Raw genomic sequence first — 16,240 nt, 5'->3', positions numbered from 1 at the left:
AAGAGACTATCCCCTCCCCATGCGATATGTTTAGGTACTTTGTCAAAAGTCAGTTGGCTGTGTGTGGATGGGTTAATATCTGGATTCTCGATACTGTTCCATTGATCAGTGTATCTTTCATTGTACCAGTACCAGGCCATTTTGACCACTGTTGTTGTTGTTGTTGTTGTTAGGTGCCATCGAGTCTGTACTGACTCATAGTGACCCTATGCACAGCAGAACGGAACACTTCCCGATTCTGGTCCAACCTCACTACTGTTGCCACGCTTGAGTTCATTGATGCTGCCACTTGGTCAATCCATCTCATTGGGGGTCTGCCTCTTTTTCTCTGACACCCCCACCTTACCAAACATGATATCCTTCTCCAGCGACTGGTCCCTCCTGACAATATTTCTGAAGTATGAGAGACGAAGTTTGGCTATCATGGCCTCCAAGGAACACTCTGGCTGCACTTTTTCCAAAATGGATCTATTGGTTCTTTTGGCAGCCCATGGCACTTTCAATGTTCTTCTCCAACACCAGAACTCAAAAGCATCAATTCTTCTATGGTCTTCCTTATTCACTGTCTAGCTTTCACATGCATATGAGGTAATTGAAAATACCATGGCTTGTGTCAGGCACATGTTAGTCCTCAAGCTGACCTCTTTGCTCTTCAACACTTTAAAAAGGTCTTGTGCAGCAGATTTGCCTAACACAATATGTCATTTGATTTCTTGACTGCTGAGTCACTCCCTGAGTGTTGATAGTTGATCGAAGAAGAATTAAGTGCTTGACAACTTCAATATCTTCTCCATTGATAAGAATGTTGTTTATTGGTACAGTGGTGAGGATTTTTATTTTCTTTACATTGAGATGCAATCTGTACCAAAGGCTGTGCTCTTTGATCTTCATCACTAATGTTTTAAGGTCCTCTTCACTTTCAGCAAGCAAGGTTGTATCATCTGCATATCACAGATTGTTAATGAGTCTTCCTCCAATCCTGATGCCATGTTTTTCTTCATATAACCCAGTTTCTCAGATTATGTGCTCAGCACTGTATTTGACCACTGTAGCCATGTAATAAATTTTGAAGTCAGGGAGTGAGAGGCTTCCAACCTTATTCTTCTTCTTAAGCAGTGCTTTGCTTATCCTGGGTCTCTTTCCTTTCCATAGAAAGTTTGTAATTATTTTTCCATCTCTTTGAAGAATGTCATTGGAATCTTGATTGGGATTACATTATAATGTACAAATTGCTTTGGGCAGTATTGACATTTTCACAATTTCAAGTCTTCCTATCCAGGAGCATGGTATAGTCTCTAATGGTTTCTGGGATATGATTGCTTTTAAACGATTCAAGCTGCCCTATCTCCCAAATAATTCCATAGCAACTCTAATAGAATTTACAATTAACTGACATCCCCACCCTCAGGAAAGCAGAGCAGAAACTCCTGGTGTCTTTCTTGAAAGAAAATCCAGTCTGGTCTGTCCCCAACAATACAACCAATGTGAAGAGAGTACAAGAATGAAAGGCTTTCCCCACTGACCAAGGGGCCAACTCCATCTGGTGGGTTACTGGGGAAACACATTTAGTTCTCATGGATCTAAATTTAGGGGAACGTTAACAGAAAGGAGCAGCTCTCCCAGTTGCCTTTTCCAACTTCTTTCAAGAACAGAGGCTCCTGGTTTTTTAGGTCTTCAGAGTTAGAAGGCTCATTGGAACTCTTCTGTAATTAAATATACACGGAATATTTGAGGATAGTAAAAATCTTAATCCATTTTGTCTTTGTCAGTTAAAAAAAAATCTTATAATTCAGCCTGGTGGTGCAGTGGGTAAAGCAATTGGCAACTTAACAAAAGATCAACAGTTCAAACCCACCAGCTGCTCTGTGAGAGAAAGGTGTGGCAGTTTGCGTCCATAAATATTACAGCCTTGGAAACCCTATAGGGGTGCTATGATAGGAATTGACTAGAAGGCAATAAGTTTTTGTACATATTACCATTTCTTTAAAGATGCACGTGTGCATACATATGTTTTTTTAGGATGATGATACCACATTTTTTAGGATGACGACCAAATTTTTTACGATGATGATACCACATTCTAGCTCAGGTTGTTGTTGTGAAGTGCCATTGAGCCAATCCGATTCATAGTGACTCTTAATAGGGTTTCTGTGGCTGTAAATCTTTACGGGAGCAGAAAGCCTCATCTTGCTCCTGTGGAATGGCTGGTAGGATCGAACCACTGACCTGTGGTTTGTAGTCCACTGCTTTTCCTACAGAATGGATGCACTCCTAGGTAAAGGGGCTAGCACTCTACTACCAGCACCTCACTGTACAAGGGCATCTCATTTGTCTCTGAAAAGTTTCACAAGATTTTAAGCCAAAACCAAAAAAACACTAGATCTGTTTCCATCAAGTCCTTCCCGACTCATGGCAACTCTATGCATTACAGAGTAGAACTGTGTTTCATAGGGTTTCCGTGGCTGTGCCCCTTACTGGGCAGATTGCCAGGCCTTTGTTCTGTGGTGCGACTGAAAAGATTCAAACTATCAACCTTTAGGTTAGTTGTTGAGTGCACATCGCTTGCCTTTCAACCAACTTAAAAGTTTATCAATTTAATTACATTTTAAGATGTCGAAGACGTCAATAATTAAATGAGTTGTATGCTAAATCTTTTAACCTACTAATTGTTTCCTAATTTGCCCATCTTGAAAATTTCAATTCTCATGTATTTGTGGAAATCACCCCCAAAACAGCAGCATTCTTTATGACCTGAAATTTTCACAGTTATATACAATGACAATTTATATTCAAAGTGACCAATTTGACTATACAGAACTCAAATTACCACATTATGCTCACTCTGGTTTTATTACTAAGCACACTTTATTGGGTTTTTGCTTTCTAGATGGTATCTGTTGTTGTTGTTGTTAGGTACCATCGAGTTGGCACAGCAGAATGAAACACTGCCTGATCCTCACTACTACAAACACAACCTCACTACTGTTGCCACGCTTGAGTCTATCGATGCTGCCACTTGGCCAATCCATCTCATTGGGGGTCTTCCTCTTTTTCTCTGACCCTTCACCTTACCAAACATGATATCCTTCTCCAGTGACTGGTCCCTCCTGAAAATATGTCTGAAGTATGAGAGACGAAGTTTGTCCATCATGGCCCCCAACAAGGAGCACTCTGGCTGTACTTCTTCCAAAACGGATTTATTGGTTCTTTTGGCAGCCCATGGCACTTTCAATGTTTTTCTCCAACACCAGAACTCAGAAGCATCAATTCTTCTATGGTATTCCTTATTCACTGTCCAGCTTCCACATGCATATGAGGTGATTGAAAATACCATGGCTTGGGTCAGGTGCGCCTTAGTCCTCAAGCTGTCATCTTTGCTCTTCAACATTTTAAAAAGGTCTCATGCAGCAGATTTGCCTAATACAATACGTTGCTTGATTTCTTGACTGCTGCTTCCATGAGTGTTGATAGTTTATCCAAGAAGAATGAAGGCCTTGACAACTTCAATCTTTTCTCCATTGATAAGAATGTTGTTTATTGGTCCAGTGGTGAGGATTTTTGTTTTCTTGACATTGAGATGTAATCCATACCAAAGGCTGTGGTCTTTGATCTTCATCAGTAAATGTTTTAAGTCCTCTTCACTTTCAGCAAGCAAGGTTGTATCATCTGCATATCGCAGGTTGTTAATGAGTCTTCCTCCAATCCTGATGCCATGTTTTTCTTCATATAACCCAGCTTCTCGGATTATTTGCTCAGCATACAGGTTGAATAAGTATGGTGAAAGAATACAACCTTGTCTCACACCTTTCTTAATTTTAAACCATTCAGTGGTGCCATGTTCTCCACCTGAATTAGACACCCCTTGGATGTTTACTAAAATACAGATTCCACATATAATAATTTTCCATCAAAAGTTAGTTCAGAAAAAGAAAAGTCAGATTCCTGGGTCTCATTCAGACCTGCTGAATATGGATCTCTGGGGTTAGGACCTAGAAATCTGCATTTCCAAAGGTTTCCTAGGCCATTTTTATGCAAATTAAGGTGGGGGGAAAACCACTGGCTGAGAGTTTATATAGTAATGCCTTCACAGCCCAACTATTCAATTAGTGAAAATATCCCATTCCCAGACAAATCTGAATTCCCAGGCGTTTACTATTACAGGGGTATAAGTCTTTAATTGTATTTGTTACAACGTGATCTGACCTATAATCTCAAATGGATTTTCTTTCTTTTCAGCCTGCATGCTTCTTCCCTCACTTTCTATAATTAAAAGCCATCTTAAAGAAATAACCTACAAGAATGATAAGAACAGATTTTAAAAGATTAAATAAAACATGGGGCACACTGTCTGTTAGGGTTGGCTCACCTATCAACATTTCCACATTAGTTTCTAGTGAAACACAAAGACACTGGCACTGGCTCCTGCTCCTGCTGCTTCAAGTTTGAGTGCAAGCTGAACTTCAGGTAGAATAACAGCAATCATGCACCACCCTCTTTTTCTCTGTTAAAATATTCCAACCTAACTACCCAAGGTCAGATATTCTACAGAGAAGAGTCATAGCCACTATTCTTCCTCTTACATGACATGGAAAATGCCTTCCCCTCACCCAAGAAGTGTCTGAATTTTGGCTTGAGCATTTGCTCATCAGTCCGACGTATTTTACTAAATGTGCAACTTGAAGCACACCAAGTCACACAGACCCTATAAAATGCTTTCTCAAGCCACCAAAATTCAATCTTCCTCTCCCCTCCTTGTCTCCCCCCTCTCCTTTCTTGTGTTTAAAAATAAAACCTAATTCTGCTGAGGAATGGTTGTTTTTTCTTTCTTTCTTTCTTTCTTTTTTTTTTAACCTCACCACAGGAAGTGGACTGGGTGAGTTCTCACATCACATATTTAACAGAGGACACCAAACAGTGTCCGTGGGACACCTGCCCTGGGCTGATGGGAGCCCTGGCCAACTCAAGAGCTATGAAAGAACTTCTTCCAACAGCCTGGAGTCAGTGTAAGGAGCAACACTTGCCAGACTCCAGCTGTGGAATCAGTGACCTAGGCAACAGACTTCTTCATTCCCAGCACTGGCTTGGGAAAAGCTTCCATCTTTAATCCCTTCCCTTCCCCTCCTTGCTTCTCTGACAACCTCCTCCTTCCTAAAGGAAAACAAAAGAAAACAAGAAGAAACACAACCACCCCACTGCCACCCCCAAATGCAGCTCACCTACTTGTTGTTCTAAAATAGAAAAACGGAATCATCCTAAACTTCCTGCTATCAAATACAACCGGAGAGCCATTTAATTGATATAAAAAATATGATTCAACCTTTAGAGTTTGGTTTTGTAATTCAACAGCAGTATGTGTGGACTGAAATGGAACTTTGTGTGGAAAGAGCGCAGTGGTCTCTAAAGTGGGATATCCTGGGGTAATGTAAAACAATCCATTGGAATATGAGAAGAAAGGTTAGAACTCACATATTTTCTATATACTGTTTATCTAAAATGATAAGAATGAACTTCAGTGTTACCAATATTCTGGAATCAGAGTGGCCCTGAAGCTCTCCCTTGGTGTTAGATGTTAGGAGATCAAATGAGCTAGTCTAAGGGAGGAGTGTAAGCTCCAAGCAGAAAAGGATTGATGGTGGTGCATTTTACACATATGCCCAGATTGTATTATCCATTTTCACTAAACTTGTTAAGTGCCATCAAGTCGATTCCAACTATAGCTACCCTATATAGGGTTTCTGAGGAGCAGCTGATGGGTTTGAACGGCCAAACTAGTCCCAACAAAATGGACAAGTGGCTTAGAAAGATTCCCATGGGAAACCCATGAATGGACTATGCCTCTAATGATGTAAGCATAAGACAGCATCAAGAGAATGGCAAAGTTGATACTTCTACTCCAAAGGTAAGCTTGTTTTTGTTAGCCACATTGTGAGCACAAGATGAAAAAACAATGACACCAGCGGTGATGTAATCATATCTGATGGAAAGTCAGCCAAAAAGAAATTTTAAATATCTGATGGGCTATTTGAAATAGGGTTTATGTTGTTGTTGTTGTTAAATGCCATCAACTTGGTTCCAACCCATAACGACCCTGTTTAGGGTTTCCAGTGAGCAGCTGGTAGGTTTGAACTGCCGATCTTGTAGTGAACCATCCAGTTATAGCCACCATCTTTAATGACAATTTTCACACTAGTGTTAGGGTGAAGATATTAAAATTATTCTATTTGTATCTAACTTTGAGCTCCCATTTTATATACATTTTATGAATGTGGATATATTTATAGAGCAATACATTTTAGAACTCTGTAGTCTATGTATTTTTTCTGATACCCATTGCTGTCGAGTCGATTCTGACCTATAGCAAACCTACAGGATAAAGTAGAACTGCCTCATAGGGTTTCGAAGACTATAAATCTTCATGGAAGCAGACTGCCACACCTTTCTCCTGCTGAGTGGTTGGTGGGTTTGAACTGCTGACCTTTCAGCCTTTCAGTTAGCAGTCAAGCACTTTATCACTGTGTTATCAGGGCTCCCTGTCCCCCCCCCCCTTTTTTTTTTATGACTGATCATACAGTGTAAAGGCTGCAAAGACTCTGATTTCAGGTAGGATCAGGCAACTTCTATCACATAGAAAAGGGCAAGAGTTTAGCCTAACATAAGTACGGCAAGTCAGTAATATCTCCTAGACCAGAAAACTAAGATCCACAAGGGTGAGGTGACTTGCTCCAGTCCACGTTGCTAGTTAGGGATGGTGCTGGGATATTTCTGATTCTCAGTTCACTGTTAATCTTAAGGAGCCAGAATTGCCTCTCAATATAAACATAGAGAGATAAAGGAAAACATAGCAAATACTAGAAAGTCAAATAGAATTGCAACTCAATGTAGTGGAACCTGAGTTTCTGTAGCCAGCAAGCTATTGAGATCTACCTATGCATTCTATACTTACAATAACTCCTGGGTAGTAACCGCCCACAGTCACATTCTGGGTCCTCGTGGTTGCAGCAAGGCCCACTGTGAGAATTAGCACGGACACAATAAGCAAAGTCACGGTGACATAGATGGAGTTTCGTTTCCTTCGGTTGAAGGCTCCTGAAAGCATACAGAGAACCAGAAATTGCTCATTTCAGTTGGGAATGGGAAGGACTTAAAGAACAAGCAAGAATACACCAGGATGGCTTCCCTTTTCTACTCCCACTGGTAACTGGGGTTACCTCTGGAGGAGTGAAATTATGGAGAAGACATGGCACTTGAAATTTTTGCAGTCACCAAATGTCACTATTAGAATAAAGTGTTATTTCCATTTTGGAAAACGCACACACATGAGAAGAAATGTCACCAATTACATCAAAACAAAACAAAACAAATTGTTGTGCTTTTGGCATTCTATAAAAGATGTGTCAAAAAAAAAAAAGATGTGTCATATCTACTCAGCAAAGCGCTTTTTCAGGCCAATTTATAAGGCATATGATAAATGAGAAATGAATGTGTGGGCGTATTAAATGAAACTATTTAAAAGCCAATAAGCAACTAAGAAGAGTATGTTCATTTGTTTGTTTTGTTTTCTCATAAGCGGGAGGTAGGAAATTTCATTTTCAGATAAATATCAGAACTGAGCCTAGGTCCTGGGATTTATTTCTGACATTTGCCACCTCATGTATAAACTTTAAAATGGTGTGTTGCCGAGATTTGTCACATAACATATGTGGGTAATAAAGTAAGTGTTTGGAGGTCATTAGTCCACAAAGATACGTATCAGGGGAGATAGATAGGGAGGATTATAACTTATCCACATTTCTGCTTATGTGAGGGTGACATAAATATAAATGATGAGAACCCTGTTCTCCTCCTCAGTGCTTATCAGACATGATAGTGCAAACCAATATATTTTTTTTCTGAGAACAGGCTTATTAAGTCGGATAGAAAAACAGTATCTCTGCTCGCTTTTCAATTTAATTTTTTAGAAGCATCACGCACCATTTGACTGCCTGCATTTGACTGGGAGTGTGCTGGGGAGTGGGGTCTTGCAACAGGAAATGCCAGGGGAGAGTTACCATCTAGGAGTTCAAATAAAAATAAGCAAATGGAGAATACTATGATCTTCTGGTCTTCAGATGGGGACCCAGGGTGGGGCAGTGGAGGATGGAGCAGTGGGGAGCCCGCCTAAGTGGCTTGGCTGTCATTTGTTAGGCTCAAGAGGCCACCTGGGTTTGTTCCTAAGACCCCTTCATTTCGTGAGGCATCACTGTACCCTCAAGAAACAGCTTTGAGAGGAGGAGCCCAGACTGTACCACTGAGAGGGAGCAGGGAGGGGAAACAATCAGAGGAGACCCAAGAGGTCTGGTGGTGATGGGAGGGTAGAGTCTTAGCTGGCCTGGCACCCTCTCTCCCATCTCTCCCTACCTGAATGGAAGAAACAAATCAGGAGAACCACCCTGGGGCAGCCCCACCATCCATCTTGCCTTCCCCAGTTCCTTTCCTTCTGAGAGTTCCAAAGGAGGTAGGAGGAGCTGGCAGTCTCTCCCCTGCATCAGCTTCAAATGTGAGGGATGTGACTCATCAGGTCATTTCTAATACAATACTATGCTGAGATAATTTTACATTGAAATGTAGAAGGAGCCTGAGTGTTTACAGGCACCTTCTTATTCTGGGAGCAGGGAAGTTGGAAAACAATATTTCTCTCCAGTGGGGCCTGAGTCCAGCTTCCATGGGGACAAATATGAAAGACTGCTTGAGACACCTGCGACATCAGAACCCTTTGTTCATGAAAACACTATTAGGAATGCAAATGTTGAGCTGACGGTTGATAAACACAATGAATGAAGCCAGAGATCTGGGCTATCTGGTGCTCAAAAAGGAAGAGAAAAGGGATGGGGATAGAGGGAGGCAGGATTTACTTTTTTTACATTTACCTGTTTGCCGGAACAATGACCTGCTAATTATCCCTCCTCTTCAAGTGGAGGGACCCCACATAAGTCTCTAAACCAGAATCTCCAAGTCCTTTTGAGGAGAGCTATTTCTCAGTGCATTGGCCACTTGGATCTATAAACCCCCAACCCCATTGCTGTCAAGTTGAGTCCAAGGCATATCTACCCTAGAGGATAAAGTAGAACTGCCCCCATGGGGTTTCCAAGGCTGCAATCTTTACAGAAGCAGACTGCCTCATCTTTCTCCTGCAGAGAAGCTGGTGGGTTGATGGGTTGGTGAATAGCCCAGGGCTTAGCCACCTGCCAAGCCATGCGGGCTCCATTGGTTCTAATATAAATTTACTAACATTCCCTCCCATCCTCATCTTCCTTTCTCTGGTGTTACTGGCACCATCTCTAGCCTTCCTCCACTTCATCCCAAATTGGCAAAAGAGAGTGAAGAAACCCAGAACATCTTTGTGACACACAAAAGTGTCTCAACACTTATATGACAACCATGTAATCTTAGAGATTACATGGTTGTCATATAAGGTGTGTATGCATATAAGGTGTGTATGCATGACTTTTGGAATCCCACCCCCCATCAATCTTCGGCTCCTCCCCTGCCAACTAGCCTTTGATCTTATTCACAGTTCCTGGGTATCCTTTGCAAATATCACTCCAACTCTTAAAAGCACAGGAATTGGATCAGAAAAGTGACTCAGCAAACCACATGGTGTCATTTGAAGTTCTTTTTTTTTTTTCCCTCTGCTTTAGAACCTGAATTGAAAATTCTGTTTGAGAAACCCATACAAGGATCCTACAGCCCCACAGAAGCCTTGCCTCCAGAGAGGATTTACTCTGGGTAAAATTCTAAGACAACTCTTCCATCACTCGTTTGAATATTTATTCTTTGTCATCCCCCCAAACCACCTCTTATTTTACATTACAAGAATCACAGTCCTGTAAAATAAAATTAATTTTAGCTGTACTTGGGGAGTTGACTATTTTAAGAAACCCCGGGGGGCGGGGAATCCTTTTGGAAAAGTGAAGAATCACCCCTCAGTTTATCTTTAGTGTCAATGTGACTTAATAAATTCACATCTACTTAGAACAAGACACACTTGTTCTCTGAGTGCGTGGCCCGGACTCTTAAGAGGTAACTACAGTGTTAAAGTTTCTTGGGGCTCCTTAGGCTATTGTTCTTGTGGTCGTTTCTTTTTTCGAAGGGAGAAGGGGAACCTTGTTCTTCCTAGTGTGTGTTTTGGGTCTTTCCTCTGATGTTCATGTGACCACAGAACCATTTCATTGCTATTTTATTTAGTAAATCAACACATCAAAGAATTCGGATGAGCTACTTCAATAAAGCAGTGGGTACCTGAAAACAGTCTTAGCAGTGTTAGTAAGCTGTCCATTGTTGTTGTTGTTGTTGTTAAGTGCCTTGAGTCTGTTCTGACCCACAGCGACTCTGTATAGGGTTTCTGAGGAGTGGCTGGTGAGTTTGAACCACCAACCTTGTGGTTTAAACCGACCTTGCTGTCCAGTGCTTATCCTACAGTGCCACACCAGGACTCCACGCTGTCCATACTTGTTGAATAAACAAGAGACAACATCTCACAATTGTTTCTCTGCTCATCAAAAAGACTGTGTGTGTGAGTTATATGAATGTATATCAACTGTGCTCATAGAATTGATGATTTCAAATACGGTACACCTGAAGGTATCTCCGATCGGAAAGCCTTGTATTCAACTAGTGTCTGGACTCCATGATCTCTCACTAGCCTGTCTACTTGGCACTCCTTGCAAATCTTGCAACCACCAGTTGTGGGAATGTCTGAAATCCTTAGCAGAACCACTGCAGTGTTCCGACCCCACCCGAATCCGGTAGACCAGAAACCTTGACTCTAGAAGTGCCCAATTATTTCCTGTCACCACCTTTCTAAGTACAACCAGCTTCTTCCTCTACCAGGTTCTTCCCCCTCCCCTAGCTTACCGTGACCCTCCCCCCAACCTGCAAGTTGGTCTTTGAATCTGAGTCCCTCCCTTCTTTTGGAATGTGCTTAGAACTTACCTCCTCTGGGAAGTTTTGCTTGCTTAAGCTCACTCTATTCCAACCCTTCATTATTTCATGTACCCTGAGTTCCGAGACACCGAAATCAGTATATTCATTGTAACTGTTACAGTTACAATTGCAATTGTGGGTCTAGTCTACTACCCTGAGGTGTCCAGGATCTGACAGGAACCGAGTTGTGGGCTGACAGAAGGTAGGATTATTGTCTCTGCTTACTTGTGTTTTACCTTTTACATATTCTTGATTACATCTCTCAACAGAAAAGATAGGATGTGTAATCTCTATTGGGTTGCACCAAGGAAAGAGACCCAGTATCCTGTCCAGTCCATAATGTGGTATTATTGACGACTGGCTAATTCTCCGAGCTGTTTCGGAATCAATTAGGATTCCCTTACCTGAGTGTAGGCTTTGTGGCACAAGGGGAGTTCCAGGAAGTCCTAGCCTTGAGCATTAATAGAAACAGGTGGCTGTACACACAGTGTAATTAGATTGAACCTCAAGGCCTTATCCATCTTTCAAACATGTCCTTAAGGGAGACGAAGCTCCCCTCCCACCCCCTCATTTTCCCCTGCATTAGTAAATTCTTTGGAAGCAACCAAGGCCACTGGTAAATTGTTGTTGTTGTTAAGTGCCATGGAGTTGGTTCCGACCCATAGGGATTGGTGAACTTGAACTGCCAACCTTGCATTTCAAAGGGCTTTGCAGTCTGGCGCATTAAACCAGAACTCCAGGTAAATTAGACATTGGTTATTTGAGAGGGAAAGAGGGTCCTGGGCAGTAGAGATGCCCAGGTGTTAGCGCAGTGTTGCCAAAAAGGGAGAAGGGGGCGCAGGCAGGGGACCAAAGGGTGCTCACATCAAATTCGCTTCTTCGTATTGCCAAGCTCCTACTTCATTTAAGCCTTGGACAAATCCCTCATCCCCAGGCCTTCAGTAAGCAGCCACCTTGGTGCAGTGGGCGTCTGTGTGTGTTTTCATTTTCTTGTTTTCGCTGTGGTTGTTTCTTGCTTGTGGAGGGAATTCCCTCAGAAGTGTTGAGCTTGGAGGCTGAAACACTAACCCACCCCTCACCCTCGCAAGGGAAGGTGGCATTGCCAGGGCTGAGTTAAGTGGGAGTAGCTCCTAAGTAACCTAGACTCAGATTCAGGCTTGGGCTGGGCGGAACCAGCGCCAGGGAACTCCAGGGAGGCTTCCCTGTCTAAACTGTGGAAACCCAGAGTTACCACTTGATACCTAAATGTGCTAGTGCCCTGCTGACCTTAAAAACAGAATGCATGGTGTGGGCTCTGCGTATACAGGGATCTGAGATTCCTTCCCCCGCAGTGTCCAGATAGGTTGCGGGGCTCACTCAGCTTCTTTCCAGAAACACCAAGATTGGCTGAGGGCTCCTGGGACCTCAAGAAAAAACTCTCTTCATCTTAACTCAACCCATACAGCAATGTGCCAAAGGGCAACGCTTTAAGCCCTGGGCCACTACCCTACCCACCCCACTGTGGACAAACGAGTCCAAGACGGGGAAGCGGAGTTTGCAGGTGGTTGTGGTTCGCAGTGCTGAACTCTTGTACCCTACTACCCAGCAGGCCTCAGGCCGCAGCCTGGCTTCCTGGAGCCAGGGCTGCGCTGCTGCCACAACCCGCCAAGGTGAGAAGCGCAGTCTGTGTGTGTGCCTGTTAGATGGGGAGGGGGAAGGGGGAAGGGGGAGTCCGTTACTGCTGCGCTTGGACCAGAGAATTATTTGCCACTTTGCAAATAACTACGCCCTTAAAAATAAAAGAGCAAATTCTGATACCGGATTTGCGAAAGCACTGGAAATACGGATCTTCCCACCAACCAGGAGTAAATACTTTCTGGGGTCTCCCAGGAACGAATTTTCTTAAGACTGATTCTTTGGCAGGTACCAGTCTGGCAGCTCACATGCGGGATGTTTGGGGGAGTAACGCTCTCCGGGTCTGGGATCCTTGCGATGTTCCCGCAAATTCCTCGGTGTCGACCAGAGCAGAAGGGATGTTCAGAATTCGGATGGAGAGCTTTTGCATAATATCAAGTATTTGGGGAGGGGGGCGGATATAATTCGATTTGGTTAAAGTGTCAGCTAGGCGAATTGTAAGATTAGGTGGGATCCTACTTTGACCATCCGCTCCCGCTCTCCTGGACTCCAAATGAATTTCTCCACGCGGTGAAATCCTAGGGCTTGGAAAGGTGCCTAGAAGCTGAAGGGGACTGGGGAGTTCTGTGCTTGTGATTACCCAAAAAGCGACTTCGAGGAGCAGCCAGTTTGGTACCTGGAGGTAGCAGTCCCCTCAGTTTGGGTGAGGAAAAGGTGTGGAGCCAAATCAGGCTAGTTGGCAACTAGAGAGGGAAAGCGCGACTTGAGAAAATGCACGGGCTTGCTCTTCCTCTTTCTTTCTCGAGCTCTCACCGCCGCCCCCCCGCCCCCGCCCCCTACCTTTTCCACACTCGAGCACATTCCGCGCATTAGGAGTCAGATAGGAATCAAATTCAAGGATTTTAGATCCCGCCACTGCAGGCGCGATTCCTTAGGAATTTCCTTCCTGGGACGCTCCCTTTCCCCATGTTGTCCCAGTCCTCCAGGGTCCTGCAACCCTACCACCCCATCCAGCAAGGTGCAAGTCAGCCCCCCGCCCCCACCCCTCTGTAGTTCTGACATTCAGAGCAGGTTCCAGAGAGTTGGAGGGGATGAGGAAGCCAGGACCCTGGTCATTCTAATGTTCTTTTAGTTCTGAGTCCTTAGAACTGATGCGGACTTTGCAAAGAGGGAGCATCCACTGGCAAGCGAAGGCGCAGGTTGCAAGGAAGTGTTTTGATCTTCAGACAACTGATATTTATGGCCAGTCTAGTGAGGCACGCACACAAACACTCACACTCTTGCTCAGGGATACTTTGGTCTCCAGCAGGGCTCTTAGGTCCCTGCGTGCTGTCCTCCGCCCAGCCGCTTCCCTGGGGCTCTAGTCCACCCCACAAGTACTGGGGCGAGCGCCCCCTCCACTGGCCCAGCTTCGTGCTCCTGGGCAGCAGGACGCTCGAGGTCCAGAAGGCTAGACTTACCCATGGAATCAGGCAGGGACATGTCGCTCGACCGCTGCTGAGTCAGGGACTGATGCATGGTGAAAGCTGCCGTGTGCCCTGGCCCCTGAAACTGCTACTCCTGCCCACCCGCTCAGGGCACCTCTCAGAGCATCCTACTCTGAGGCAGCCTCTTCCAGTCCTCGGAGAGCTGAGCTAGACAGCCTCTGGTAGCAAGCAGCAGCCCTAGTGCCGCCTCCCCCTCCCTGTCTCTCTGCTCCCTCCCTCCTTCCCTGCCTTCTTAGGCTCTGGGAGGCAGCAGCATAGGCGGTCCTTGCAGCAGCCTGCGCTTGCGCAACACTCCCCCTCCCCCCACCTTCTTGGCCCCCTCCATCCTAGTTATCCACCTCCCAGCCTCCCTAGCCAGACAGAGAGCTGTTTTAGCCCCTTGGGGCCAGGGTTGCGCAGAGAAAACAGGGGGAGATGTCAGCCTTGGGCTGACTGGCTTTCTCCCTACTTTGGAGAGAGTGTTTGGGGACAAGCCTCCTGCTCTAGGATTTATAACTGGGGAGCGGCGGGCAGAGTCAAAGGTTCACACATACACACACACACACACACACACACACACACACACACACATATATATTTGTGCAGGTCTGGTCTTAGTGCTTCCAGAATGACATGATGGAGCTGGAGATGTTCCAGAGAAGGGTCACTCTATCATCAAGAGGATTGGGAGGGGAGGGTAAGAAGGGGCTGCCATATGAAGATAGATTAAACAAATGCAGGCTCTTTAGTCTAGGAAGATGAAGGCTGGAAAGTGATGTGAGCAGAGTGTATAAAATCATGCAGAGCTAGAGAGAGAACATAGCCTGATTCACCAGATCTGAGAATTCTGGAACCAAAGAACTCAAGGGAGATACACCAAAAGCAAATACCACTCTGCATCAGCACCCCAGTTTGTACTATTTAAAGTATTTGTATATCAAAGATCTCATTTTCTCATAGCAGTCTTGTGAGGTAGGAAGAGTAAGTCTCAATAACCCTACTTTGAGGAAGAGGAAGCTGAGGCTCAGAGAAAGGATGGGAATTTCCTGTGGCCATTTAGAGGTGAGACTTGAAACTACTGTCTCCAGGTCAGTGTTCGCCCTACAATGGCAGCTGAAAAGAAATATTACCCTTTATGATGTTGTTGCTGTTGTTCAGTGCTGTTGAGTCAGTTCCTACTCATAGTGACCCTGTGTAAGCTTTCTGAGGAGTGGTTGGTGAGCTTGAGCCTTGAGGTTCAAACCAACTTTGCAGTCCAGCACAATAACCTGCAGCGCTACAGCAGGACTCTTTATAGCATGTTGTAAGCCTACTGGTTACAAATCAGGCTGCTAACCTCAGAGTCAGCAGTTCAAAACTACCAGCTGTTCCGTGGGAGAAAGATGAGGCTTTCTGCTTCCGTAAAGATTTACAGCCTCAGAAACCCTGTACAGGGTTGCTATGAGTCAGAACCGACTCCACGGCACATAACAATAACAAAGCCTAAAAGTTAGTTGATTCCAAGAGGTGCAACAGGGTAAAAACACAAGTAGCTTTCAAACTACTAAGGTAAAGTCATGGTTGACAAATCCACTGTGGATTGCTGAGGAAAACTTGAGATGAGAATGTAGTCAACTCCTTCTTGGACCCATTCTTCTGGACCCCCATCAGGATATTGAGCTGGAAGCACCTTGTCATTATCTTCAAAACAGCTATAGAACAAGATGAGGCCATTTTGGAGTGCTTCCGGACATCTGCTTGGTGGTGGTGGTGGTGGTGGTGGTGGTGGGGGGGTAGTGGAAGATGAGGAAAAGGGTAGCAGTAGGCTCCAACACCCTCTGGAAACTGTCCTACAGCCCTGGCATCTTAAGGAATTTACCTGTTTGGAGGTGGCCAGTTGGTCCCAGTGAGGAGTCCAACCACCTCACCCTGAGAATTGCTGGGCCCTTTCTCTCCATGGCTACCCAGGTCCAGACCAAAACAGTCAAACAAACCAAATCTAGTATGAAACTCTTCCTGAGACTCCATGAGATGAGGGAGAGTCCTTGTTTCTTTCCAGCTCTGACTGATAATATGCTGTGAGGCTCTGTTTCTTTATCCAGGAAATGGAACCAAAGACCCATGCCCTTCCAAAGGAAGAAAAGACACTTCCTGAAGGTTAAAAAAGGAAATCCTTTGTAAAGAAATTGGGAACCCCAGGGGCCAGGCTAAATGCAGTG

The 16,240-nt window shown here is 44.4% G+C and overlaps 1 protein-coding gene across 3 annotated transcripts in view; it reads right to left on the bottom strand.

Annotated features, from left to right (window-relative positions):
* The window catches only part of TMEM255A (transmembrane protein 255A), a 90,897-nt gene extending 76,687 nt beyond the window's left edge, over positions 1-14,210 (bottom strand). For 2 of the 3 annotated variants that reach the window (XM_006872087.1, XM_006872088.1), the window contains exons 1-2: positions 14,037-14,094; positions 6,944-7,086 (exon numbers count right to left, since the gene is read on the bottom strand). In XM_006872087.1, the coding sequence (XP_006872149.1) occupies positions 6,944-7,086; positions 14,037-14,094 (201 nt within the window). Of the gene's footprint in view, positions 1-6,943; positions 7,087-14,036 lie in introns of all 3 variants that reach the window. The other variant, XM_006872086.1, reaches the window with a different exon arrangement.
* Positions 14,211-16,240: the final 2,030 nt, after the last annotated feature.

The sequence above is a fragment of the Chrysochloris asiatica genome, unplaced genomic scaffold, assembly GCF_000296735.1.
Source record: "Chrysochloris asiatica unplaced genomic scaffold, ChrAsi1.0 scaffold00183, whole genome shotgun sequence".
Lineage (NCBI taxonomy): Eukaryota > Metazoa > Chordata > Mammalia > Afrosoricida > Chrysochloridae > Chrysochloris > Chrysochloris asiatica.
This window is presented reverse-complemented; position numbering and strand designations above follow the sequence as displayed.